We start from the raw sequence: 27,477 nt of genomic DNA, 5'->3' as shown, positions 1-27,477 counted from the left end.
TGACCCTTCCATTTAATTAATTAAAATTAGCATCTGTCCCCTTGGCATTGACTTGTTACGTCAGATAGAATCAGCTTTTGTATCTGCGGGCCCCCGGGGCTGCTGGCCCTAACGAGGCCCAAGATCCTAATTAGACATTGTAAGAGGAAGGTGAGTGTGGGGGTAAGATGGAGCTGGACAAGGAAGAGAGAAGAGAGAAGTGGGGGTCTGAGCAGGGGGCCAGAGAGCGTCCTGCTGGGCTGAATTGGCCCTGTGGGGAAATGGGGTATTTATACACCCAGCACCTAAACATGATGGAGGAGGGGGAGGTGGAGGAGCCCTGAATCTTTCTCTCTATTTATTGTTGCCACACAGGCAGATTTAACTTTAAAGTGTCACAGTTCAGACTCTCTCCTCCAACTGTGAGGAGCTAAAACTAAACTTCCCCAAAATCTTCAACAAGGAATGTATTTTAGTATTTTAGGTGGTGGGAAAGAAAACTGGTTGTTGTGTGTCAGATACAGACGGAAATAAATCACTGGAAACTGTCATTTACAGTGTGAACATGTCCTCACCGTCTTACAGGCTTATGAATTACGTCCTCTGTGGACAGACATGTAAAAGACGCACATATTGAAACAAACTCTTTCAGGTTGTTTGGCTCCTATTTAGTCATTTAGTGTTCATTTAGTGTTCATTTAGTGTTCCTTAGATTCATTTAGTGTTCTCATTTTCTGTCTCAGTAGTTGTTCAGTGTCTCTGCAGCATTAGCCGTGCATGTTAGCTCATAACCATAATTCAGCTTTTCATAACTGATGGGTTTAGGTACATGGTACTTTCTGTTTTTGATTTGGAACAGAGTTTGGCTTCCTGAGCCCATCAGGCATGTTCAGTAATCCATATCTGGAAAACCAAAACAATACAGTCTAAAATGAATAAATGAATCATTAATAATAGAACTTTTAACAACTGTTGTTTTTCCTTCTTCACGTCTCACTTCAGTTGGTTCCAGTGATACTGTTAATTTTAAGTTTGCCTCGTGTCATGCACATACACATGTGGCAGATGTTTGACCCGCCCGCCCTACCTATCTCGTGTCTAAAACCACATCTATCATAGTTGCTCTTTGGTATCTGAAGCATTTGTCAGGGCTGGTGGCTCTGCCTGGGTTTCAGGCCAGTGTCATATCGTGATCAGCTCACTATCTGGGGTCGGTAGAGACAGATGCTGGTGTTCAGGCTGCTGCTGGTGACGAGGGATCAGCCAACACAAGCAGACAGGATGTGGGCAGCGACTTGTCCTAGATAGACGTCTGTCAGTAAAACAACGGGTGACATGGAAGGACGCCCGTGTGGTGGGAGATGTTAAAGCTTTCTGAAAGTACTAGAAGGAGACAGAAGTGAGAGCAAGACAGAGAGTGGGACTGAAATGTTTCTGGTTAAATCAACAGCAAACTGCAAACCTGCAAGAGTGAGAGCAGGTCTGTCTCTGCAGTAGGCCGAGGATGATGCACGCACACTCCTACAATGATGTCTGGTTTACTGCTTTATCGTATAGTAGAACCTCTGAGAAAACGCAAGTGTTCCGCTGGGAAAATATGGAACTATGAGCTTTTAAGATAAGATGGAGCCAGATTATTAAGTGCTTTATATGTGAGGAGAAGAGTTTTTAACTCTATTCTGGCCAATGGAGAGAAGCTAATGTAAGAGAAACATGATCTCTCTGCTAATTCCAGTCAGAAACCAGCTACTGGGACGTCCTGTCAATAATGAATTATTCCAGTCTGAAAGTAACTAATGCATGAACTAGTTTTTCAGCATCACTAATTTTACCAGTATTCTTCAGGTGGAAGAAGCAGTTCTAGAGATTTCTTTTATCTATGAAGTAACGGAGACACCTGGTCAAAGATGACCCCAAGACTGGACGAACAGCTGTCATGCTAATGTTTGCAGCTTAAATTACAGCAGGTACGGACGCTGGACCTCAACAAATATAGATCCGACTATTTCTTGAAATGTTCTTATCTGTCTTATCGTGATTAAATCATTAGGTTAATTTCCTGACTAAATATCACTTACGTAATGATTCTTTTTTTTTAGTTTAATATCTCGTTAACATGTGGTGCCATTTTGCAAACCACAAGCGAGTATCTGTTCTTCAAAGCTGTGTGTAAGTGTGTGTGTGTGTGTGTGTGTGTGAGGTATTTGAAGGGGGTGGAGGGTGGAGGGTGGGGGTTTAGTCAGTCAACACCCAGTTTGAGACTGAGCGGACTGGGACCACATGCCCTCTTTTATCCATGTCATATTGAAGTGTTCTCTCCAAATCATGTCCCTGTCACACACCAGCTTTTTTTAAATTTAAAATATATTTATGGACGTCATCATTTCTTCTTGTAAGTCCCGCTTGATATCATATTGTTAAATAATTGTTAATTATTGTCGTTTCTAACTTGGTGCAAAATAAAAAAGCAGCACAATTAATTGATTAAGTGATTAAACAACTTACATAGTTAAAATCATGATATAAATAAATTCATATAAGTAGAGAAAAATTAAACAGTCAACTAAATAGAGGAAAAATGGGAGAAAAGGAAAGTGTTGATTGCTGGCTGTTGTTCAGTGTGTGTGTGTGTGTGTGTGTGTGTGTGTGTGTGTGTGTAGCTGTGAGGAACTCCTTCAGCCAGTCTCCGTGTTTGTCAGCTGGCAACCATTCTCAATATAAGCTCTCTAATTGCTCAGAAAATTACAGCCAACGATGATTTCACTTGACACAGGCTGACATTATGGTGACACCACAACGCCTCGCGCGCCCCCAGCCCCCTCCCCCATTATCTTCACCTCCCCTCCCCTCTCTGCTCAACACCCTCCTCAGGATGTTGTGCCAGCCCCCATTGACTGGAGCCTGGCCCCTGGTGACCGCCGCGTGCCCTCTGCTTGTTGAGGCTGTCCAAAGCGGTGATGTCCCAAACTTCAGTCTGCTTTGGCGTCGCTCTCTGCCAGTCCTCATCACTCAGACAAACCGTGTGTCCGTCTGCACTTCACGTGTGATCTTCATAGATGCATCAGTGAGAATGTTTGTGCAGCATCCTTGAAGGTTTCTGTGCTTCTAACTACGGGTGCTTTTTTCTTCTTTAAGTCACTGTCCTAAACGACCATCTGATTGACTGTGATGGCAGCAATTCTCATAATGATGGAATGAAGATAGATGCATAAGGAGAGGGGACTTCAGAAATTCAACATTAAAGGGTTTATTAATTGTTGATGTGCATGTGCAGACTTTCTACTGTAAATGCATGCGTGCACAAGCGAATGTGAGTCAACGCCCGCGTGTGCACGTGCACAAACGTGTCCATATACCCGGGCCCCTGCAGGTCAGGATGTGTCACCTCTTTGTCTTGTCAGTGTTAATGTGAGCATGGCCAGCCAGGCGTGGAGCTGTGACAGATCAGCAGATGAACCCCTGCTACCGCACCCACTCCCACCTCCTCTGACCCTCCCTGCTTTCAGCACAGGGATTAAATATCCTTTACTGTCTGGGCATCACCTCTGGCATGTGGGATTTTTATTTAAGTTCAGGTCAGAACCTGCCCGTCACTGGTGCCCAGGCTACGATGCGTCACAGCGCCACAAGATGCCCAGTGGGCACTGCTGGGGTGACCAAGAGAATCAGGGTGATAGCGTTGTACACCGCACAGGCTGAAAGCTAGTGTCACAGCAGCAGTCTGCAGCTTTAACCTGTGTCATGAACCAATGCAACAGCACATACTGTATGTGATTGGTATGGATGCAGAACGGGTACGTATGGCTTGAGAAGCAGGTTACATGTGCTGCTCCTGTCGTACCGTGTAGTAAAAACCTCCATGAAGCTGACCTTTGCATTACACAGCTGTGTGCCTAGCACCACGTTCTCAGTAAACCTCGTGGCTTTGTGGGTGAAACTATGTAGTGCTACTTCTGATGCTGAAATGGGAAGATGTTCAAAGGCTGAGCACATCAGGCCTCAGATTTCGCCATGATAACAGATTTTATAGATTGAGTACTAAATTAAGTACCATCAATGTCAGCAGTGTTGTAGTGCATGAGATGAAGACACCCACCCTCAGACTTGTGCGAGCCATCACTCCAAGTTAAATGTGTTTGTGTGTATAACTTAAAGCCAGAGGTGGAGAAGTAGCTCAATACATTAACTACTGTACTCACATACAATTTTGAGGTACCACAGGGTTTCAGTGTCTTGTCCAAGGACTGCTCTACCAGGCTGTACTGATAGAAACTGTAGATGATTCATTGTACTATTGTCATATAAATAGTAATTTATAATTTATATTTAATAGCATTTTAGAAAATGTCTGAGCTTTTCAGGACATGTGATCATCTCTTTATATTTTATACTTGTATCTTATAATCTGACATTATTAGTTTTACACACAGTGGACAAACTGATAGCTGAGGACTCATTTCCTCTTACTGTAAATTAGCAGCTCCATCACAGTGTCACAGACACTGTAGGTGGGTCCCCCACACATAGAGGGTTAACACGCTTGCTCATAGTCTGTGTTACCCAAACTTAGTCAGTGGAAGCCTCATGACTCACAGAGTCGACCCTCCACTTACTGAGGGGCAGAGACCACTCATCCTTAGTGTAATGGACATGTTAACAAGAACACTGAATGGAAATTATTACAAGTGTGTATCATAAATATAGTTTATAATAGTTTCAGTTCTGTACATACTGTGGTTCTCCAAATGGTTTCCATTATCCCATCCACTCAGTTAATAATGGTCATCATCATTTGACCTTCAGAAGGTGATTTTGTGTCTTTGGTCGGATACGAACACGTGTCTGTGACGGATAATTAATCTGAAAAAGGATGTAATATCACTGCTTTTATATATTGGAATTAGTACAGACATGAGACACATAGGCGACAATTCAGAGATCTGGTACATGCTGTGGAGTTGGATCAAGATGGAAATTGTGACCTAAGGTGCACAGGAGCTACATGTTGGTGGATGAATGAGTCATTCTGTTGCACAGAGGGTGTGCAGTAACCACAGTGCCAATCATTGTAGGCACATAGTTGCTATTTGACCACACACATAAATCTAAATATATTCCTAGCACCACTTTGCCTATGTTTCGTCACTACAAGGCTTTGTATAATTTTAAGTCTTTCAGTACAAGTGCTGACACTGTTTTTGTTTTTGAGGAATATAAACTGCAGCAGAACTTTGCACAGATAAAATAGTAGATTTAAATCTGGAAGTGAAACTCATAAAAGTGAACTTGACCCAATTTTTGGCCAGTCATCTTATGCCAACTTTCAGTACCTGACAGTTCTACTATTCTAGTGTTGCATAGTGATTTCTACCAAAGAAAACATATAGAGATATTCAGTACTCATCCCTTCATGTTGCATTGCTTTAAAGCCTAAAGAGGAAGATGACATCAACAGCACCCAGTTCTCTTAAGGCCAGAGGAACTCCTCTTGGTCCCAGGAAGGTGAAATGTGAAATTTTTAATTGATATTTTCCACATATAAAACAAAAAACCTAATAATAGAGATGGAAGTGGGTCACAAACTGTTCTCTTCTTTTTTTTTATTGCATTATCTTGAATTAGAGAAACTGCAGACGTATCACAGTCAAATCTCCAATAATAAAATCTCAACATTTTCCCGTCCAACATCTCCACCCTCTAATTTCCTGTCAGCTAATAAGCCTCAAAGGCTTCTCTCATTATCTTCCCTGCCACCTTTACTAGACAAAGGTGGCAAAGCTTTAAGTGTTGCTGGGTTTCCAAACCAGCTGGCAATAATTCTGTGTAGCACGGACTCTAGTGAGCTGATGTGATGTTCTTCCTCATGTGTTATTTTTGATCTGCACTCCCGAAATCTAAGTTGATTTGTTAGTAAATGAAAATTGAATTCAGTTGGGCTCTAAAAGTTTTTGTTTTTAATCCACCCAGAGGACCCCTGGCTCTGCTGGGTGCTCCTGTCATTCATCCAGCCTCAGTGATGGAGGTGTGGCGGTAGAGGAGGTGGTGGTAGCGGTTGTTAGGGATGTGTGATGTGTTGTGACAGCGGGAGCCAGGGCTGGCGGGCGGTCACCATGCGGCACCATATTGCCAGGCTCCCCGGGGATGAGGGATCAGCATGCCAGCCTTGCCAAGAAGTGCTAATAGGCGCAACACGTCTTGCTTTCACACATTAAGGCAAGCGAAGGGTGACAGATCAGAGCTGTGATACTGCTGCCTGTAAGGAAAAAAAGGGGCCACACCGCCCGTTTGCCATGCAGTGCAGGCTAATGATGAAAACTCCCCGAGTCGAGCAGCATGCCCACCAATCACTGAGTTGATATATTTGTAGACAGACATTTCTCTGTCTTCCCCTTGTCACAGAGTGGAGACCAGTGCAACCTCGGTCTTCTAAGAGTGATGCTCAACTCCATATTGTAACTGACAATAAAGCTACAAGTGTTGAAACGGGATCAACACTTTTCGTGGAAGACATCTAGTTTCTCACCCAAAGCAGCCGAGGTCAAGTGGGCTGCTCTGGGCTACAACACCTTTGTCACATCTGTTACCAGAACCCACAGCTTGGATTCAGCCTGCTGATCTGAGAGCTTTGCGGCGGAAAGGAAACGATGCACTCTCCCTTGTTACTTCCACCTTAGGGTCCATATGGTTGATTTGGCAGATTCTCAAGCACCTGCCTCCGTTTGTTTGCCTCAAAGATGATTTGGGAGTGTTTTCACAGCAGAAGGGTGATCTGACTTCAGTTTACTGTCCAGTCGGAGATTTTCTCTAATGATTATTTTTATATTTAACAACTGTTAATGGCAAGATATTTTTTCATGTGCATACTTCTACTTCAAGGCTGTGTGTCATTGTATGAACGAGGTGTTTTACTGCTAGTGGAGAGATACAGTGGCAAGAAAAAGTACGTGAACCTTTTGGAATTTTATGGTTTTCTGCATTAATTTGTCATAAAATGTGATCTGATCTTCACCTAAGTAAAGAGTGTTAACAAATATAATGTGCCTAAAATGTTAACACAAAAAAATTCTGATCTTTTCTTTAATGGGAACAATCATAAAAACCTTGTGTGAGTGAAAAATTAATCTACAGTAGGTAAAACATCGAACAAGCAGGGTGTCTGTGGCGGGACACAACGAAGGAAGCTGCTGTTTACTAAAAAGACACTCCACAGCTGTATAGACTGATTAAACTATATTCAACTATTTGTAAAGAACACTCAGCACCACATCTGGTGTAAAAAGGTCACTGCCCATCACCATGAAAACGTCCCAGTCATAAAGTTTGGTGCAGGAAACTGTGTCTAGTACACAGTGATATTTTTGGCCAGTGATGCGTTTCTGCTGTTGCTTTGTTCTGCCTGCACACAAACAACTTAATAAAAAATGGTTTCCCTAGTTTGTTGTGAAAGATTTTGACTGGTCTGCACAGAGACCTGAACTCAACACCTTTGGGAAGACCTGGAAACCGACTGTGGGAGGTCTAATCACCCAACGTCAGGGCCCAGTCTCTGGGGCAAAATCAGAAAGACCTCGCCCATGTTCACTATTTTATTTAGACTCTTGTTCTGCAGCCAGGCTGGAGAATGGGTGGAAGTCTTTCCAGAAGAGGTTAAAGCCCTTAGTTTTAAAATGGTACACTGAACTTTAAAAATGTGAAAATAATTAGAACAAGGCTCTGAAAATATCTTCTCCCTGTAACACTGGGATGTTAGCCGGTCTGTCTTCAAAACATAATCGTCCCTGTCAGTGGAACAAAGATGAACTCACTGGAACTGTGTGTGTGTGTCAGGTGTGTGAGAGAGATTTGATGTAGGAACATACCCCAGTGAAGACATCAGTGGCTGCCTGTTCTTGATCAAATATTAAAGCAAGAGGCAGCGCTGACAGAAAAAGCTGGCACATTTTTAGAGTAGCTCCATTCTTACTGTGTTTACCTTCTAACATCTATAATGAATGGCACCTTCCAGAACATGCTAACACTGTACTGATACATTGCATGAAGCTGTGTACTGCACGGCTTCATGTAGGATTCTTAGTAGGCTTCACAGTGTAGGCCTGAGGCGTGATTAGAAAATGAAAGTGAAAGTAAATGATTTATGGAGATGGTGACTCACCTCGATGTCACCCCTGAGGTTGGTGGGGGAACCAATCTGCGTGGTCTTGGAGACGTCACCTGACTAGAAGAAATGAAAATGCTCCATCCAGATTCCTCCTACCAGTTGTTCCTAAGCTTTTTTTTTTTTTTTCTTGTGTCCCTTAAAATAAAACAGCTGTAAACCTGGATGTCTGGTTATCATAGAGATGTTTTAGACATCAGAAATGGTTCATTCACAGAGAATATCATAGCATCTACCATGTATAGGTAGATGATTAATGGGTCAGTTGTACATTTTATTTGAAAAACAAAGATCATATTTTTCTTTTTTTAAATACTTGACATCTGTGGTTTAAAGATTTTAGTTTTCACAAATGTTTGCACTGGATAAAAAATACAAATAATGTTTGTCCTATGTGGACACGTTGGACGTCATTTTCGGGACACTGGGCTGCAGCAGGTGTTGAACCTCACTGAAGCTGAAAGGGAAGAACATCTCCTCAGCCAAGCTTCAGTTCCACGTACTGTACTTTTGGCTATGGAGTCTGTTAATTATAAGAGACTCTTCTCCTCCTCATAGGATAAAGAGCTAAACACACACAAACACCACTGTGTTATCTTGTTAACACCATTCAATAAATCTACCTACTGGGCAAAACACACTGTACGTTAAGTCTCTCACTCCTCCCTCTTCTGTCTTTCTCTTTGTTATTGCACCATAACACCTTGAAAAAAAAAACTTGACTTGCCATACTTTTCACTCATCCATCCATCCACCCCTCCCTCCCATCCCCCCCCCCCCCGTGGACGCCTGCGGCCCCTGGGGCCACGCTATGCTTGCTGAAGCGCTGTGTTGTTGAGCGACCGTGCTGCCTGCCATCAATATGGGTGAGTTACAGAGGTCGCCAGTTCAAACGCAGTTCACCGCTTCACGCCGACACTAACTGTGCCTCTGCCCGTGCAGAATATGTGTGTTGGAGTGTCAGAGCGTGCAAGTGCGTTGGGACAGATGCGAGTGTGCAAAGAGTGGGTGTGTGTACGAGTGTTTTTGCTTCCTTAGTGCTTGCATGATTATGTGTGTTTGTGTGCTGTCCTACTGTGTTGTATTGTATTTTAAGGCCTTGCGTGTTTACTCACTCAGTCACAGCAGTGATGACTGGCTTCGATCTGTGGCCCGGGCCTTCTGCCAGCCGACATAATGAACACGTTATCACTGGAGCATGTGAGACACCAGCACTGATTCCTCCTAGAACCGCAGGTGGTGCATGTGTCTCCGATCCACGGTATCACTATGCAGCTCAGTCAGTAAAAGGAAAATGTCAGAAAACCATCAACCACAAATACTATGGTAGTATAGTAGTCATATCACTTGACCTTTCAATCATTATCTTTATGCAGAGGTGTGAGACTAAATGTGAAAATGTAGTTTATGTGTGATCATCTTATCACAGACCCAGCTATTGGGTCGTTCTTATTCACAGATTTTCCTGTTGTCCCACAACTAAACTAATATAAAATAGAGATTTGATTGCAGCTTATTAATACGTCTCTTTAATTAGACCATTACAAACTCTTGAATTTGCTGTAGAGCTAAATAAGGACGTCTTTAGAAATCAGAACATCTTTTGGAAAGCGAGTACCTCCTTTTACAAAACATTTAGAACAGTGACGACATGCGTTTTTTTTTTTTTTTTTAACGTCTTAAATTTTTAATTCTACTAAATTAATTAATTAATTATAATTTAATCTATAAAATAAAGTGTCTCTGGCACCTTAAAGAACGTTGACAGGCATAAATGTGGTGAGCCGAGCTTGTTCCTCCTTTGCTTTTACATTAAACGTGACAGACAACATGTAAATACACATGGCTTCAGTGGAGTGGTGCACGGTGAACCAGGGTAAAGTCCTGTGGTGTGTGTGGTTTATGTGGCCATCTAGTGGGCTGGTGAGACACTTCCCACATGGAAATCACATCAGGGATGGAAATGTTAAAAGGAGAAATAACTTTTTTTATTTAGTAAATAGCATCCAGCGACTGTACTGATGCTCTACTTTCACCTCATGTCCAAGGAGAAGATTTTGTATTTTGTTTGCACAGAAAAGCAGATTTAAAACTAAAAGTACAAATAAAAACTCTTCTTCTTAACAGTTTCCAGTACCCAGTGTAAACTCCTATAGTTAGACTGGCTGTTAACATGTGTGTGACGTGTGTGTTGTGAATAAGTCTGTTGAAATATGCAAAATAGAACCTGAGGGAAACTTCCTCACTTTACCTCCTACAACACTCCAGTTAAACACTTGAAGTTTTTACAGATCTTAAAATACTTTCTGTTTTTGGGCTTTTTGGTGGTGACATGAAACTCCTCTCTATCTATGATGTATTTCTGCTTTCTGTTAGATTTCCAAACCTTTTCTTTTCTACAGGTTTTCTGTCTTTAAGTAAAGTCTTACTGCTGTCAAAATGAGTAAAAGCCCACTCTGAAACCACAACGTTTCAATCCTGCTGAGCAGGTCGTCTGCAGCTGTGCTGAAACTTCAGTGTGTCAGTGTGGAGAGGAGAATAAGTCCTTTATATTCATTTCCCCTGCACTGATTTTATTATTTTTTTCCCCCATTCCCTCGTGCTGGTAGACATTTTACACTGTTTTCTATGGTGTTAGACAAACGTTAGCTTATATATTAACACAAGTCGAACACAATAAAGACAGTTTCACAAAAATAAACAGTCTAAAACGGCATCTGACAAAGAGTGAAATGCTGAATATTTTCAGTAATTCATACAAATTCTTCCAGGACATGTAAGATTTCAGCTCAAGTTGATTTGGTTTAATGCGATTGTTCAACAACCACCACCCACCAGTCCTGTTATAGACTGAGATAAATAGGTTTATGCCGTCTGTTTGTCTGAATATTAGTTATCTTAGTCTAAACTTAACGTCTTTGTGACACTGGCCTCACCATCACACCTCTCTCAGGATCCAGGTTTCAAGTGGAAAATCTACTTTGAGAACAAAAATGAATATAAAGAATTTGTTTTCAACATAAAACATTTGATGAAACGTCAGCAAAGGCCCAGAAGAAGGCGACAGTCTGTAAATGTCTGTCAAAACAAACAGTGGGTACAGTCGATACAATAGTTAGTAGTGTATTGAAAAAGAAAGAAACCACTGGTGTACTTAGCAACATGCACAGACGATGTAAGAACAGGGTAAATCTGGACTCATCAGACCACATGACCTTCGTCCATTGGACAGTTCTTAACCCAGTTTTAGTAGTTTCATCAACGTTTTCTTTGCTTGATTCATGCGGGCAGTGTATCTTAGGCTTGTACAGCTGCTTCTGAAACAGGCTGACTGATCTTTAGTGATGATATAACTCAAATCATAACTCTAAATTCAGAGGTGGAAACATTTTAGCTGCTAATTTACAGAGAAATACATCGAAATAAGGCAGAAACTTCATCATGCAGCAACAGGATGAACCAAAACACACGACCAACACAACAAAACACCGAATCAGAGGGAGAACGTTTAATCTGATGATGTATCGATCACCTTTTATTAAACTGTGATCTCGTCGCCATGAGCAGCAGGCAAAGTTCAAGATGTGGTGAAGGTTTTTGGAAATACGGCACTGACAGAAAATATTTTGACTTCTAAGAAGTGTGTTTGTGTACAAGACGAGGAGGGGGGAGGGGGGTGCATGTGTGCTGCTGTTTATTTGCAGTATCTGAACAGCGTATCATGTCTTGTGAGTTTGTCTGTGTGCGTTGTTGTTTTTCATCAGTGAGCAAAAGTTCTGCTTTTTATCACTTATTGACTGAGTTCGTGTGGTTTTCATCTCTTAGTTCTCGCTGCAGGTTTGTGCTGCTTGTAGCTGCTCATATAAGTCTACCAGAGTTTGTGGTTTTGTGGCCCGGATGGGTGGGTGCATTTTTCTTTTTCCTGAGGTAGGCTACGTATTGAGGTTAGCGGCACATAGCTAAAGATGTAGGAAACAAACTTGGTAAGATGCTTGGTGGCTGAAGGAGGGAGGTCATGGTTTGAGGTAAACAAAAAACGGCCTCACACAAATAACACCAGTCTGCAGAACTTTACTTTGACAAAGATTCTTTCATCAACAAACGTGAAATGTATTTTGAAACTGCAATAAATAAGTTGTGAAGGACTTCAGTAAGAATAACTAAACTAATGTGGGGCCTGTCGTGTCTCACTGGAACCTGCTGTTCTACTTGATGGAAGTCGGTCAGTCACTAAATCAGATGATAAAGTTGTGACATATAAGCTTCCACAGGCAGCTTAACCTGAATTCAACCAAAACCTAAAAATAAAGGTATTGATGCAGTAACTTATTATCATATGTAAAACTGATAGATTTTTATTTATTTATTAACAATTAACAGATGTTGAGGTCACTTCCAGTCTGTGTGTTTGAACCCTTAGATGTAATGCACCAGTAGCTTAGTTCAGTTATTGTGTTTTACTACTTAAAATGTTCATTTTATGCTGTTTTTGTTTTTACTACACTTGTGTTTAGAGGAAAATATTGCACAACATTTATCTCGCAGCTTTACTCACTAGTTACCTTGAAGATGTAGGTTCTCAGTTAATAGACATTTTTACAAACATTTGTTCAGCAGACAGATGCTTATGAACTTCATAAAGAGAGGTTCTGTCGAAACACACAGTCACAGAACAGCGCTGTTCACAGAGTGGAGATATTCCCTTTAAATGTTTCTGAGCAAAGCTCACACTTCAGGAAGTTGAAGTAGTTTTCTTGATGGTATTTATTGTTGTATTCATATTATGTGTGCAGGTAGAGCTATGTGCAAAGGCTAATCTAACGTGATTACTGCTGCATATTTTAAACAGAAATAAGAAGTTATACTGTAGCTCGTACTGTTTAACATTGAATATAACACACTCACAAAACATGTTTTTGAAGTTGCAAAATTGTGAAACAAACCCAGTTGATTATTCAGTGTGAAGTATCGTGTGTCAGCTACTGAGCCAAACTTCCCTCGTTCTTAACTCGTAACTTGATCAACTTTTAAATATTTTACACGCAAAAACAGATACTTCATTACAGTCAGCTCCTTCTGGGCAATATGTCTGTTATTGGAAGTGTTCAAAAACACAAATATTGAATAACACTCTTCTAGACGTATTTTCTTTATTATTTTCTTGACATTAACTCCAGCGACAACGTTGAGCTTCGTGTGCATCACATGCTCTTAAACTACTTAACTTCACCCGTGAATAAAGAAGCCAGTTCATAAAGTATTTCAGTGCAGGTTTCAGTTTATTTTCAGAATATTTACAGATGGAGAGAGAAAAAAGAAAGAGAAAGTGTCTCTTTATAAACCTCTGCGGTTGCGTTTGTTTAGTTTTTTCACACTCAAAGTTCCACCGTGCAAACGCTGTAGACATCACTTCTCATTAGTGTTGTGGAAAGTTTATTAGTCCAGAGGTCTCCGTGTGCCCTTCGTGTTACCCAGGAGAGAAACCTGACTCACACTGTTGCTGTAGCGGTGTAAGAATTGTTTTGAATTCTCCGTTAGTCTTAGCCATGTGTCTCCTGAGTAAAATCTGAGGGAGGTTTTTAAGTAAAGTTTCCTGATAAAGTTAAATAAATGTTTTATTTAAATGTGACAGGCCTCCTGTTCTCTCCTGCTGCTGGGACACAAAAAAGAAGAAGAAGGACAGATGAGATGATTTCAGATTTCAAACTTTCTATATCTCGACAGTCGATGGAGCACATTGTAAACCTGAAGTAGTGAAGGACCTCAGCACAGGCTGCGGGCGTGCAGATGTGTTGCTGGATAAACATCCGTCTGTGTGACATCGTGAGCTCATACAGGGTGTGCTCACCATGCATAGTTGCTGCTGCCGGCCAACAGTGTTGTGGTTATGAACATCCCAGCACCATTAACCACAAGGCAGCACCCCTCCACACACCAACACATACAACAACCCTGTTAATCATGTCTTCTGTTTCTCAAAATACAGGAAATCATTGGTCTTTGGTTGAGCCAGTGTAGGTCCTCTGAACTGGGGGGTTACATGTACACTGTTTGTGCACTTAAACATGTCCTATATTTGGGAGGAAAGTTGCTAAAGTGCTGTCAGACTTCAAATTAAATAAACGACAACGTCAAATCTCCAAATGCAATTCAGTTCTTGTTGCAACATTGCAACAGAACTGCATCGTGCACGTTTTCATGGTTGTGCTTCTTTCTTTCGTTCTTTGCTTCGCGATAAATCAGACAAGTAAAATATTTCTCTGTAATGACTGAAACTTTCAGGAGAACATAATTTCTTTTTCTTTTTCTAAACCCACTGTACTATAGGCAGATCATTTGATGTCATAGGTGAGAAAACCTGAAAGTGCTCACCGTCATATCCCACAGCTCAACAGCAAGTGTAGTTGGAAATTAGTTGACTAGACGGCAACAACTACATAGTGAGTAAAAGAGGGAATGTATGGGGGGGTTGTATATAACTTGCATATAATTTACTTTTAATGTGGTGGTGGCTAGAATTTTTACATATATACTGATTTACAGATACTCCAATTTGAAGTTGTTGAGTAATAGGGTACATGTTACATTACACACTTGTAAAATGTCTGTACACAGCTTTAAATACTTTTACACAGAATGACACAGGATCATACAGATAGTATAGAATAACTGGGAGCCCTCTTTGATTTAATGGTCAAGTATCCTCACACTGCCTTCAGGGTTTATTATCTCTGACCAGTTCATTTCAACTTTAACAGAAGCATTGTAATCACCAGGTTAACTGCAACATTGCTAACACAGGTTGTGTGGCACAACAAATAAAAGGAGGTGTCTAGATTATAAATACATATAGTTTATATTTGACACTTCTTTGAACTTCACAATTCTTCTTGTGAAATTCTGAATAGTTTCAGGGTTTCCCCCAGGAAACCGGTTAGCAGAGGTGGTAGGTGCTGCCTGAACTCTGCCTGATTGGACATCGATGCAAAGAGCAACGCAGCACAATGCTGTGCAGTAGTCGTCTAGTTGTTTATGCAGTATTTTATGCATATTCTCTTGTGTAAAGCGAGCACCCAGCTGGCAGTTATGACTCTAAAAAAAATAGCTAGGCTCCCTTGTTAAATATGTGTTATCTCCTGTGTAAAGTAGTGTCTGCTCATTTTCCCTGAAGCTTAATAAATTAAATTTTTATGACCTTAGTGGAGGCACTCTGAACTTCAGGCAAGACAGGTCACCTCCACCTCAATGTGATATGAGAAACTTTTTATTTCTTCATTTTTTATGAAGCAACTTGATGTTAAAAAAGCCAAATTTAAAAATGCAATATTTCTCTGTGTTACTCGATTGGCATCAGAGAACTCCAGAATTAATCAGCTTTTATTGACGGGTAACATGTAAACAAAACTATACACTGCTCTACCTGCAGAAAGCAGAGGGACCAGAGTCAATCTAAGGAGATTTCATTTGTTAAAAATGCTGTGACCGACCAGAACTTGCACGACCGTCTGACCATGAAGCAGCAACTACCACCATCCATTCATTTTCCCGACATCTTCTTTAGCAATGTCGCAGTGTCTCGGTGAATACAGTGTTTTCACTACCAACAGAGCCAGTGTGCAATCCTGCTGGAAAAAGGTCCACGTGACAATACACTAGCATTTTCCATTAATCTGATATTTTGTGATCCCTGTGGAAATAGTCTTTTCTCTAAAACTGCTAGAGCATGCACGGATTTAGTGTGTTGCCCAAAAGTGCTTCAACTCGCTGGAAGTTAGCTGACGCAAAGACCTGCTTCATTCTGCCACCACAGTCCCTGCTCTGTGTGCTCTGCTCTATTGCATGTCATCTTTTCAGTAACTTCAAACCTTTTTTAATGCATGGGTGGCTGTGTAGGGGCATCCCCAACATTAGAAACTGCACATATAACTGAAAGCCTCATATTAGCTGACATCAGTGTCACTTTTTTTTTCCTTTTTACATATTTTTAAAACTTTTTTCAATAATAAAAAAAAAAAAAAACAAGTTCAAGTCCTACAAGTAGATCTCAGTAAGATTCCACTTGTGGTAAAAATTAAATACGTGTATCAAAAGAAGAGTCTCGTCTTCGCTTAAACCCTGTTACTGAGAGGTGACGATGTATCGGGTGTCAGATCTCCAAGATAAAAACATCTGCCACTTTTTCCTCAAAGCAGATCAGAAGCCTTGATCTCATGCAGCCAGCTGTGTGTGTGTCTTATTGTTCAGTTTTTTGTTGGGTGGCCTGGGCAGTCGTGACATCAAACGGTTGTGAGGGTCAGATCTTCAGGAAGACTGAGGAGAATCCCAGTAGATAAGTTAAAGTCTGCACAGAAAAGTATCCCAAGCTTTGGGGATTTTGGACGTTGACTCCTCTATGTACAGAAGTGCGCACGCACATGGGAAAAACCTGTCACCAACGTGAGACGTGGTGCTTTAACGTTTGCAAAAATATATTTTCATATTTTTTGCCTTACAGATATAAATAGTAAATTACATGTGGAAACTGAAAACAGGTACATTGTATAGGTTATGCTAACGTAAAGTGCTAAGATACTAAAAATCTGAACAGGCCGCAAGCATAAAGGTATATTCTAAGGTATATTCCCCTCCACATGTAGAGAAGAAGCAGTAACATCGGTGCCCCGCCCTGCAGGGCATGGTCATAAATCAGTTAAAACCACCTTGAACTGGATCCAAACTTGCTTTCACATTCATATTCTCCAGCTTGTTAGATTTCTCACCAGATGAATCACTACACTGGAATGTTTAATACTTGTAACTGACATGGAAATGTTTTATTGTCTTAGAAAAGTGAAAGTGAACTGGCAGCAAACCCTGATCGACTAAGAAGTGGGCATCATTGTCAGATCATTTCAATAAGCCAGCGTTTACCAGATCACTGTCCTTGGCATGTAGTAGACAAAATCCTCTGCAAAATACACTGTACTGTGTGTGTGTGTGGGAAATTTCCAAGCAGGTGTGAAGTATGTAACGTTATGTGGTAAAAGACACCTAAAATCTCCCTGATCGTCGACTGCTGAACACTGAAACAAACCACTTGACGTGCAGAGCTCCTCGACCTGCCAGCCCGCTTATCACACCTCGTCTTCGGCTTACTTTGCCAAATCAAAGTGTACTAAACCGTGAAGTGAAGAACAACACAATACCTGAAACTGTCTGAAACCACACAACAAGACTCATAACAAAACAGCTGTGACCAGAGTCAGTGATTTTACAGGCAGAGCTGCGTTAAGAAGAACCAGTAAAAAGACTCTGCGCTCACAAATCCAAGACGGAGCCGCGTTTCCGCACTTCCCAGAAACACAGGAAATGCACGTAGGTAACTGGTTGTAAATGTAATTCTCTGTTCGGCCGGGTCTGCCAGCCTTTTATATAACATAAGAAAAGAGCGCAGGTGTGTGTGAGTGTGTGTGTGTGAGTGTGTGTGAGCTGGTTGCCATGGCAATCAGATCTTGCTGTTCTCCAGGTGGGAGTCAATGTGCTTGATGAGGGCATCATCAGGGTACCCGACAGGGAAAATCAGCTGGCAGAGAGGGCAGCTGCGCATGTCGCTCTCCTCGGTCTCCATCCAGAGCTGCAGAGCAACACACACACACACACACACACACACACACACACACACACACACACAGATATTTTGACATCAGGATCAATCACATGTGGTCCTCAACTTACTCACTGGATCGTATTAGTCATTGTGTGGGAAGCAGCAAAATTACATCACCACTTGAGATTTACACAACCATGGGCCAGTTGATCGAAAACAAAATAGACTCGTAGTAAATCAAAGTGGAAACTCTCACTGAGCTGCTGCTCTTTATAACACTGGAGAAATAGATTTGGAAATGATGCTTATTTGGTTTCTTTCCAAGAGTGAGATGAGATCTCAGATATCCATTTCTGTGTTTTAAGTGGAGGTTTGTTCAGCCACTTTTAATTGATTATTTGATTCTTTCCTAATTCAGAGGAATTTATTTACTGTGATTTTTAACTGTTGTAAAACATTTAACTCATCATTTCTACTAATAATCATGTTGAGGTATATCATTTACTTACTAACCTCTCTAAACTAGTCGTAGTATCACAATGAAGCATAAGTACACAATTCACAATAACATTGCACAATCAAGTTCTCCGACAAGCTGCTGAGGGGTAGTCTCTTCAACCGAACCATTTCCAACACGCCTTTATTATAAATGTGTAATATTAGTAACGGCAGCAGTTGTTATAATAATTGTAGTCATGAGGCCAGTCACAGGCCAGTTGTTTATGTTATTTATAACCTGCAAAAATGTTTAAATTTGAGCTGATATCCACACATATTAATGCAACGCATCAAGAAAACATACTTAGGTGGGATGAAGGACAGGTGTCTTAAAAAGTGTCTTGAAACAGGTGTTCTTAAGAGGACAGATATGTTTTGCATGCAGTTAGGATTCCTGTGACGTCGTAGAGACTCCACAGTCGAGATGTACTAAAGATGTATTCAGATGTGTATCAATAACTGATACACGACTTCAGCAGCCTGAATGAATCAGGTGTTAGCAGGTCTTTTAAAATTCCTCTTAAATCTCCTCCTTGTGAACACATCTTTAAAGCCTTTATTTTGAAATTCATAGCTGTACAAAGCACCTGTGCTTAAAGTTACAATCAATCCGTAGAATTTCTATCTGCTCTTAAAATCACTTTTATTCGAATCCCCTCCTTCACCTGACTTCGATGTCTGGAGTTCCCCTTTCGTGTTAGCCGACCTTCACCGTCATGGTTCACAGAAACTAACAACAGCGAGAGGAAACAGGAACAAAACGGTGGTCTTAAGTGTCAAAGTCTGATGTTTCGATGACCTATCCATCCTCCCCAGCCTCCTCCATCTGCGGACTTTGTGGCTCTCTGACCTCACGTTTATTTTTCCTTTGCAACCAATGGACAAACAGCCATAATTCCCATAGAGGGTTTTGAACATGTAATTATTGAATAATAATAAGTGTTAGTTCTATTGTCTGTCTCAGTCCAAATCTCTAAAGCTGTTCTATTTACAGTACCATCACTTCTGTGCAACATCTCTGGCCCCAGCTTGGGTTATTACTTGTTGGCGCCTACCAAACCTGGCAACCTCACTGGCTGCTGAAAAGCAGTTTTAACACATCAGCTCAGATGTAGTGCAGTGTGTTCATTTGCTGATTTTAATAGTTTTAAGGCCAATAGCTTAACTTCAGATTGAGCGGGACTAGCTGATTCTCTCTTTACGCTAAACCAGCCTAGACATGGTGCATGGCGGCCTCCGTTTTAATGCACAGTCATAAGATTAATATCAAACTTCTCATCTTACTCTGAGAATATAAGCAAACAAGTTTCTCAAAATGCTGAACGATTGTTTTAAAGGAAGTTGGAACTAGGAAGAGACAAGGTGAAGACAGATGCCTTGAGATGATTGTGACTTGTAGTGTGAAAAAAAACTTGGTGAAAAGATTCTGAAAAACAAGTTATTTCTGTGTACCAGCTCAGCATCCCTGCGGTAACTGCACTTAAGACAACGTGACATTGAACATTTTAAAAAATGTTGTGTGTTCACGTTTGCTCAGATGTGTATGTGCATTAATGCTTTTATACATGTAAGTGATATTTTATTTTAACTCACATTTATTGAAGGCCAGGACTGAGCATGCTCTGCGGACATGTATCCAGGCTGCGAGTGGCAGCTGAGGGTGTTAGGCCTCTGAGGGATTGGGAAGGCTGAGCAGGATGCCGGGCCTCTCATGACACCGCTGGGCCCTGCAGCAGAAAGAACGCCAAGTGTTCGTGGGGGGCTGATGGGATGAGGACAGGTCCACTCCTCCTCGTCTTCAGAGGACTGTGGGGGCTGGGGTGCTGGAGTTGAAGGAGGAGCGGGCTCAAAATGAAGGTGGGCCACCTCTGACAGGGGGAATGGCATCTCACGCGAGTGGCGCATTGAACTCTCCACGACACCCCCGTCTCCTCCAGCACCACCTTGATGGGGAGACGGGGAGCCTCTGTGCTGCAGTCCACCGTGAGGAGAGCCCACAAGTTGGGGCTGCTGTTTTGGGTAGCTGTCAATGTAAGGCCGAGACTTGGGCAGGGTCGAGACAGGGTCCAGGGAGAAGCGAGGTGGGCACTGGTACGCAGAGGGGTCAGCAACCTCAGAGTAACTGCGACGGCCCTGGAAGCTGGCCCTCAGGTGCTGGGTAGGCGGCCGGCAGGAGTAAGAGGCAGGTCCGTCGTTGATGTCCAGCAAAGGAGAGCGACGGTGCATGTCAGGGGAGAGGCGCTGCAGGACTGGGGAGCGTCTCTGTTGGATTGGGGAATGGTGAGGTGGGGGCGGGACTGGAGAATGGCGCTGAGAGATGGGCGAATGACGCTGAGATACTGGAGAGTGGCGCTGGTGGTGGATGGGAGAGTGAAGCTGAACTGAGGGAACACAGGAAACAGAAACACAGTATGAGCTTGAGCAAATCGCGATTGTACTGTACGAACATAAGAGAAATTCGATTGAACAACAATGTTGAATGGCCTGCACAGGTCACCGATCTCAGCTCCATCCACCCTCGCTAATGCTCTTTTGGCTGAAACGGTTCAAATCTCCAAAACTGAGGGGATGAAACCAGAACACCTGAGCCTGTCATAGCAGGTGTCTCTGCACTGTTGACCATCCACAACATGTTTTTACAGAAATAGTGAGTTACATAAATATATCTGTTGACATTTCCAGTACAAGCAAAAGAAAATGTTAGTGGTTCATGTTTGTTAGACTCAAATCTGACATTCTCAGGACACATCACTGCTGTTCCCTCTGGTACACCTGTTGTTCTCTTTCTTTTTCTTTACGGCACCGATCAGACGAAAGCTAATCAGAAGCCATGTGTGACCGTTTTCACAAAACAAACCTTCCAGTCACTGCACCCTGAGATTAAGTTAATAAAATGCGCATTATGTTCCTCTATGAATTCATAAAAAGATTTAGATCTGCACAAGTGTAGCTGTAGTGTTTCCTGTAATTACAAGATATGCTGATGAGTCAGTCACCCCTGTAGTCACCACCATAGCTCCACTTCCCATTTCAAAGAGGAAACATCATTTATGGCCGTTTGGCTGAGGTGTTAAAGGGGAGGGGGTGTTTGCGCTCTAGTGCTCTCTGAAGCTCTGAATGGGGAGGTAACGAGTCAAATGGCACTACTCAGCTCACGCTTATTCTTACAGTACAACACACAGGAGAATTTTTATGGCTCCACACTAACTCACAGTTATTGATTATATCAACGATTCATGAAAAGTATTTCATTTATCGGCCTCAGCCATGAAGCACTCCTATCACTTCCGACGTCACGCAGCTCGACTTTACGGAAAAGCCAAGTGGAGTTTGGGGTTTTCGCTGTTTTTCCCACTGTTCACTGCACAGAAATAAGCAGTAATTCACTGATTTACGCAGCACAGTTTTCCAGTTTGTAAAGGTAATGCATGCGGTGCCTTTTGGTTTGTGGTAGGTAGTAGATGCACAGTTGTGAGACATTAGCTATGTGTGTGACTGTGTGTGCAGGAAGAGAAAGGTGTTGCTACTGTTTAGCACTTGAAAGTCGAACTCTACAAGTCTGTGCTGCTATCTTTACTTTTCTAATGTGAGAAAACTAAATCACACCGACTAAATCACCTCTTTTAGTGTCGACGCACAGTGTAGATTTTAAACAACCTTTAATTTAATTCTGTTAAAGGAATTAAATGTCACATACAATAATTAAACTATCCTAATAGTAAAAATATTGTGCTGTAATAAGTATCTCAAATTTCAGATACTTTACAGGCGTATTTCAGTTTTATTCAGTTTTTATAGTACCTGTACCTGTGCTTCTTTTGGGTGCCATATTTAATTTGTGCACAGTTTGGCGCTAAATGAAAGACTACTTTAAATGTCGGACGATGTGCACGTACGAGCTCGATTTCAGTCAATTCAAATATTTTGGAAGCTAAACCCAAAACATTACAAAAATGTAATTTGCAGGAATAAAACTTGACAATGAGAATGGACATCGCAGAATATATTTAATTTAAAAAACTTAAAACCTAATTGAAAAATGTTTCCGTATTTGAAGATTTAGAACTTTTCAATTAGAAAAAATATTGAGGAAAAATATGTAAACATATATGACAGCAGGAAATAAAATAGTAGTAGTAAAATATACTGAAAGTAAGTGCAGGCATTGAATCTTTCGGTAGAGGGGAACTACCCAGCAGTTTATAAAGTGGCTCCATCAGTAAACAGTAAAACGGTACTCGGACATTGATGCATCAGTAATGAATCATTTTACTTGTGACACATTAAGTACTCATTAAGTATTATCTCTACTATCCTGAATGTAGTTCACTTATAACATAGCATTTGCACAGTGTGTTATTGCTACTTCAAGTAAAAGAACTACTGTAAATACTTTCTCCACCGCTGAGGGAGACGCTGACCCACTTTTCCATATTTGAGAAACACTAATCTGCACGGGCACTGTAGATACTAACCTGGACTAGCCTGCTCCTGTGAGGCTTTCCTCAGGATCTCCGTCTGCTTGGAGCTCAGCGCTTGGAGGCGTCCCAGTTCCTCTGTTAACTCTGTGTAGGCCAGAGCCAAATTCACCCTGGAGGAGGAAGGGAGGCAATTATGTAATTATCATAATCAAGTGCTTTACAACTGATTGTACAAACACTGTAATCTTTGTTTAGGCATTAAAATTCCTGCACCACCACTGAGGTGGTATGAAACTACTACAATCTACACCTACCCAACTATTTATGCTCTGCAGCGGTGACTGACGTGGCCTCACAAATCAGGTTGTCTAATTAAGAGCTTTGTAGTCTAGTATTTTTAGATTGTAAGTTGCAGTACATATTTAAAGTGCATTAAATCACACCATTTCATGCGAAATGTGTCATGACTCTCTCAGGGGCCGTGCTGTCAGAGCAACTCTATTTCAAGAACCGTAAACAAAGATGGCTGGCGTGCTGCTTCTCTGTCTTTGAACCATGGCAACGCTCCGTCTTCACCTCAACTCATTAGTTTAAAACTGATCTGAATCCCACAATAGAAACAAATGTGAGACGAGCATTATAGAAGTAGATATAAGGAACAATCCCTCAGCAGGCCGAACTAATCTTCTATTTGATAGCTTAAATCGGATAAAGAGTGATATTTACTGTATGTGGTTAAAAGCAGAGAGACTAAAACCGTGTAGACTGCAGTATGGAACAGGATTCTGTTCAGATAGAAAGAAGAAACTAGAGTAGTTAGTCACTGCTGCTGCGTGCCCTCAAATCTGATAACGCACTGCTTATCTCAAATGTCTAACCAATTTTTATAAACTCCTCAGTGTTGACCTGAAATTGATTCATTCCTGCCTGAGTGTTTTTTACAAGATGAGAGATGTGAAACCATGAAATCTAACTTGAAATCTGTTGAGATAATCAATTTGAGTAATTTCTTGTATAAAGATCAGCATTTCATGAAAAAGAAAGTTTTGATTAGTTTCAGATGCACCGGCCACTTTATTAGTAGGTGCATCAATCCAATACAGCAGCTCTGCCATGAATTCTACTTTTACAAGGTTAGAAATTCAGATTTTGTGTTAATAATTCTACTATAAATGTATTATCGAGGCGGTGCAGTTGTACTGGAGTGCATTAAATTAAAGGTGTGTTAATGTTTGGCCTTCTCGCATTGACCAAAAAATAAAAAAAACATAGCGGCGTAACGGCAAACATGAAAATCATCACATTCGGGCAGATGTGCAGACATCACATACGCTGACGATCAGCATAGAGATGGAACAAAAAGAGGACGTTGTTTGCACAAGTGCCAGATTATCGACAGACGCTGATCTGATAAAGCACTTGATACCCAATTTAACATCTTTGTTGATGAGAATTTGACTCAGCTCATTCCTTCATAGAGATCGTGGCAGATAAGAAGGTTACAAGCAACTCTTATGCACATCCTGGGCACTTACTGCATAAGTAGGAATAGACATGAATTCCACTGCAACACTGGCAAATGAGGAAAGGAAAAAAAAAAAGAAGAGAGAAACTCTTCTGCATCCTGCCAACACAGCAAATAAAACAACCTGTCAAATTAAAAAACATGTTCCCCTGCACCCCCGCGCGCTAACTTAATTGAGTCTTCCCACTTGTGTGTATGTGTTTATCCCGCTACTTCGATGACTAATAACAGCAGATTCTTAGTTTTACTGCTGAAGAACTATAATCTCATTCTTCACATTTATTTAACAGACGACTGCAAAGCCACACGCTGAGAGGCAGGTTTGGAAAGCTGCTCTGCACAGGATGCACCTCAAATTCTGAAAATCACAGAGAGGGACCCCGGCGTTTCAAGGAAGCTCACAATTTCATAAAAACTGGAAAACAAGTCAGAGCTTCCACTGGTTAGCTGGCTTTGCGACAGGCCCACTTAGTTTTTCCATTAACCTACTATGACTCAGATAGAGTGGGGTATCAAACCCCCTTCGTCCCCCACCTCACAACAGACAACAATCTTCTTTGTGGTACGAGTTGGAGGAACCAGTGCCACCGCTGAAATGATTCAGGGTCATCTGCACTGAAATGAGTGCTCTGCCTGTTTGTGGCTCTGAACAACGGCCTTCTGCAAACATACATACATTCAACGCATGAACAGGAACATAATCATTTAGGTTACTTACTGGCATGGTGGGTGGAGTGTGCTGTACAACACTGATATCTTATAATGCCATTGATCCGCTTGCTTTCACTACTCTTAAGTAACTCTCATCTGTGGCTGAACATTGTCTTTACTCTTTCTTAAATGCAGGTGTTTACTGAATTTCTTGACAGTTTACATTCATGCACCTCTTCCTTTTTCACACTTGCGCTATCTCACTTTTCAATTTTGCTGGTGTGTTTTGATGATTTGTGTCAGAGACCTGTGCCAAACTGTGACACCTCGCACCCGTGGTAGCATTTAGCAAAGCAGAAGTGTGAACATCTACACATGAGTGCACGTGAGGCAAACTTACTGTAACTTTCTGTGTTTCAGAGAGTGTGTGAAATTAGGGGCCCTGTTTGTTTTTGTTTTTTTGTCTCTGTGTGTCTAAAAATACTTTGCAAATTTTCCAGCGCGTTCAGTTTTTTTGCATTTATTTTCATTAGTTTCCTGTTGTTTGCTTGTATGTGTGTAACTGCACACACTGTACTATGTAGATTACAGTGCGTAGGAAGAGTGTGATAATGCTAAGAAAGCATTGATGAAAGGTAAATCAATCGCTGCAGCAGTATATACTGTACACCCAGCTGGAAGATGATTAGGTGGCTCTAACTAACACTAATACATCAATAAAGGTGGTAATGTTCAGTTTTTGTTCAAACTGTTGTTTAAGACTGAACATCATCTTGTATCTGAAATAAACTGCTGCCTGAGTGTGTGTGTGGGGGAGTTGAAGTGAGCAGTGTGTGGGCTGATATCTGACCTCTGATCGGATCAAGAAAGACCCATCTCCACATGTGAGCTCCTCTCTTTCTCGGAGCGATAATACATTTTACTTTGTGTCATTCACTATACAGAAAAGGCCCCAAGGGTGAAGTTAACGCTTGAACACACGGTGGTCATCGAGATGAAGGTGGATATTCACTGCTGGAGAGGACAGGTGTTAAACGACCATCACATTGTAGTCGGGGGTTTTCACACTCTGCAGTCCGTGCTGTCCTGTGCTACTTTGGCTGCGCATGAAGCTTTTTAAGCCGAACACAGCGAGGTGTCAAACAGCTTTCACACCAAGCCGCTGTGCAGCACACGTTCAGTGACGACTTCTGCTACACAGTTCAGCTTATAAGTGACATTTTTTTAGGGCTAACTATCAATAAAAATATAAAAATATATTTTAAAACACTGCACTATGATGTTAAGAAGTCAGGACGTCCTGAAACTGCTGTTACTTGGTTATTTTTTTAAACTAGAAACGGGAATTCCACTTCAGCTTGAAATCATTGCGTTGTGATTTATTGGAAACAGCTCATTTTCTGAAAGCTGAAGAGGGATTAGTCAGTCGCTCTATACGCTGAACTATAGGAAGGGAAGGGGGTGTATTGCCAGGTGGCTGGCAGCGTTTACAGTGTCTCTTGTGGTTGTGAGGGCTGCTGATTCACGTATTATTAGTTGCGAATGAGGTAGATGAAAATCCACAAATGTGATTGTGACGAAAATGTGTAAGTAGCAGACTTAGCCACAAACTGCAATGTTAGAAAATTAGAAAATAGATGCAAACAAGCAGAAAGAAAAAAGATGGAGGTGGTAAGAAGTAAAACATTAGATTAACAACAACATGTACAGATAAAATGTCTAAGATGTGTCTTCCACTCACAGATGTTCATGACTTTATACTGGTCAAAAAAGTTTTAAAATTATCACAGTGAGTGAAATTTACTGCTAAAAATAAATAACTTTTAACCTTTTCTATAGGTTAAATGCTTTTTATAATTAGGGTGAAGATGTTGTACTAATAACCACACACGAGATCTTTCATATCAATCTGTGCAGTTTACACTAAATGAGCCCAATTACAAGAAAGAGCACCAGGAAACAGGGTATAGGCATCGTAGGTTTTCAGTGGGAGTTTGTTATATTGTTGAGTAAAACCAAAAGGTGTGACCAAGGTCTGGAAAAAGCAGTAGGCCTACACCACACACTCTACAAAATCAGCCTTTCTTTGCTGCCTCACCATTTACTTTCAGTTTGCTCCCATCGAAACATTTGCGGGGTTTCATTGTGTGGGAGTTTTTTGCTGCCCAACTCTCTGTGGTTTTTATTTTCTCTCTCTCTCTACCTGTGACACCTTGTAAACAGTCATGCAGCTCTTGGGTTACTGACGACAGGGTTTGAAAATAAGCTACTTTCCCTCCTCTCTGAGTTCTCAGAAGGCGTCACCGCATGCAGCCCATAAGGACGGAGAAATGAATGGTCACAACCAGTTTGAATACTCACTGCGGCTCTTATTCTTTTGGTTTCGTGTTTGGATGATTAAAAGACAGAGTGCACAGATACAGTAGATGGGCTTCATGCCTCACACCGACATGAGGAAACGGACAGGAAGACGTCCTGCTACGTTCATACACTGCCCCCTGCTGCTCAGAATAATCTCTCACCAAACCTCCTGTAGCACATATTTAATCCTGGAGTAGTGGCGTTACAGTTGAGTGCACGTATAGCAGGGTATATATAACATGCAGCTTTGGTGCCCAAACCCTAATACTTTATTACGCTGCATTTGAACCCAGTTAGCCGG

General features: G+C 41.5%; 1 protein-coding gene across 1 annotated transcript in view; it reads right to left on the bottom strand.

Moving 5' to 3' along the window:
* Nucleotides 1-13,387: 13,387 nt before the first annotated feature.
* Nucleotides 13,388-27,477, bottom strand: part of tbkbp1 (TBK1 binding protein 1) — a 44,830-nt gene continuing 30,740 nt past the window's right edge. Inside the window, exons 8-10 of the mRNA XM_026350795.2 lie at nt 22,694-22,809; nt 19,812-20,599; nt 13,388-17,747 (exon numbers count right to left, since the gene is read on the bottom strand). Of these exons, the coding sequence (XP_026206580.1) occupies nt 17,619-17,747; nt 19,812-20,599; nt 22,694-22,809 (1,033 nt within the window). The 3' untranslated portion in view covers nt 13,388-17,618. The remainder of the gene's footprint in view (nt 17,748-19,811; nt 20,600-22,693; nt 22,810-27,477) is intronic.

This window comes from Anabas testudineus, chromosome 19 (assembly GCF_900324465.2).
Source record: "Anabas testudineus chromosome 19, fAnaTes1.2, whole genome shotgun sequence".
NCBI lineage: Eukaryota > Metazoa > Chordata > Actinopteri > Anabantiformes > Anabantidae > Anabas > Anabas testudineus.
The sequence above is the reverse complement of the archived record's forward strand: the minus strand, read 5'-3'. Positions and strand labels throughout refer to the sequence as shown.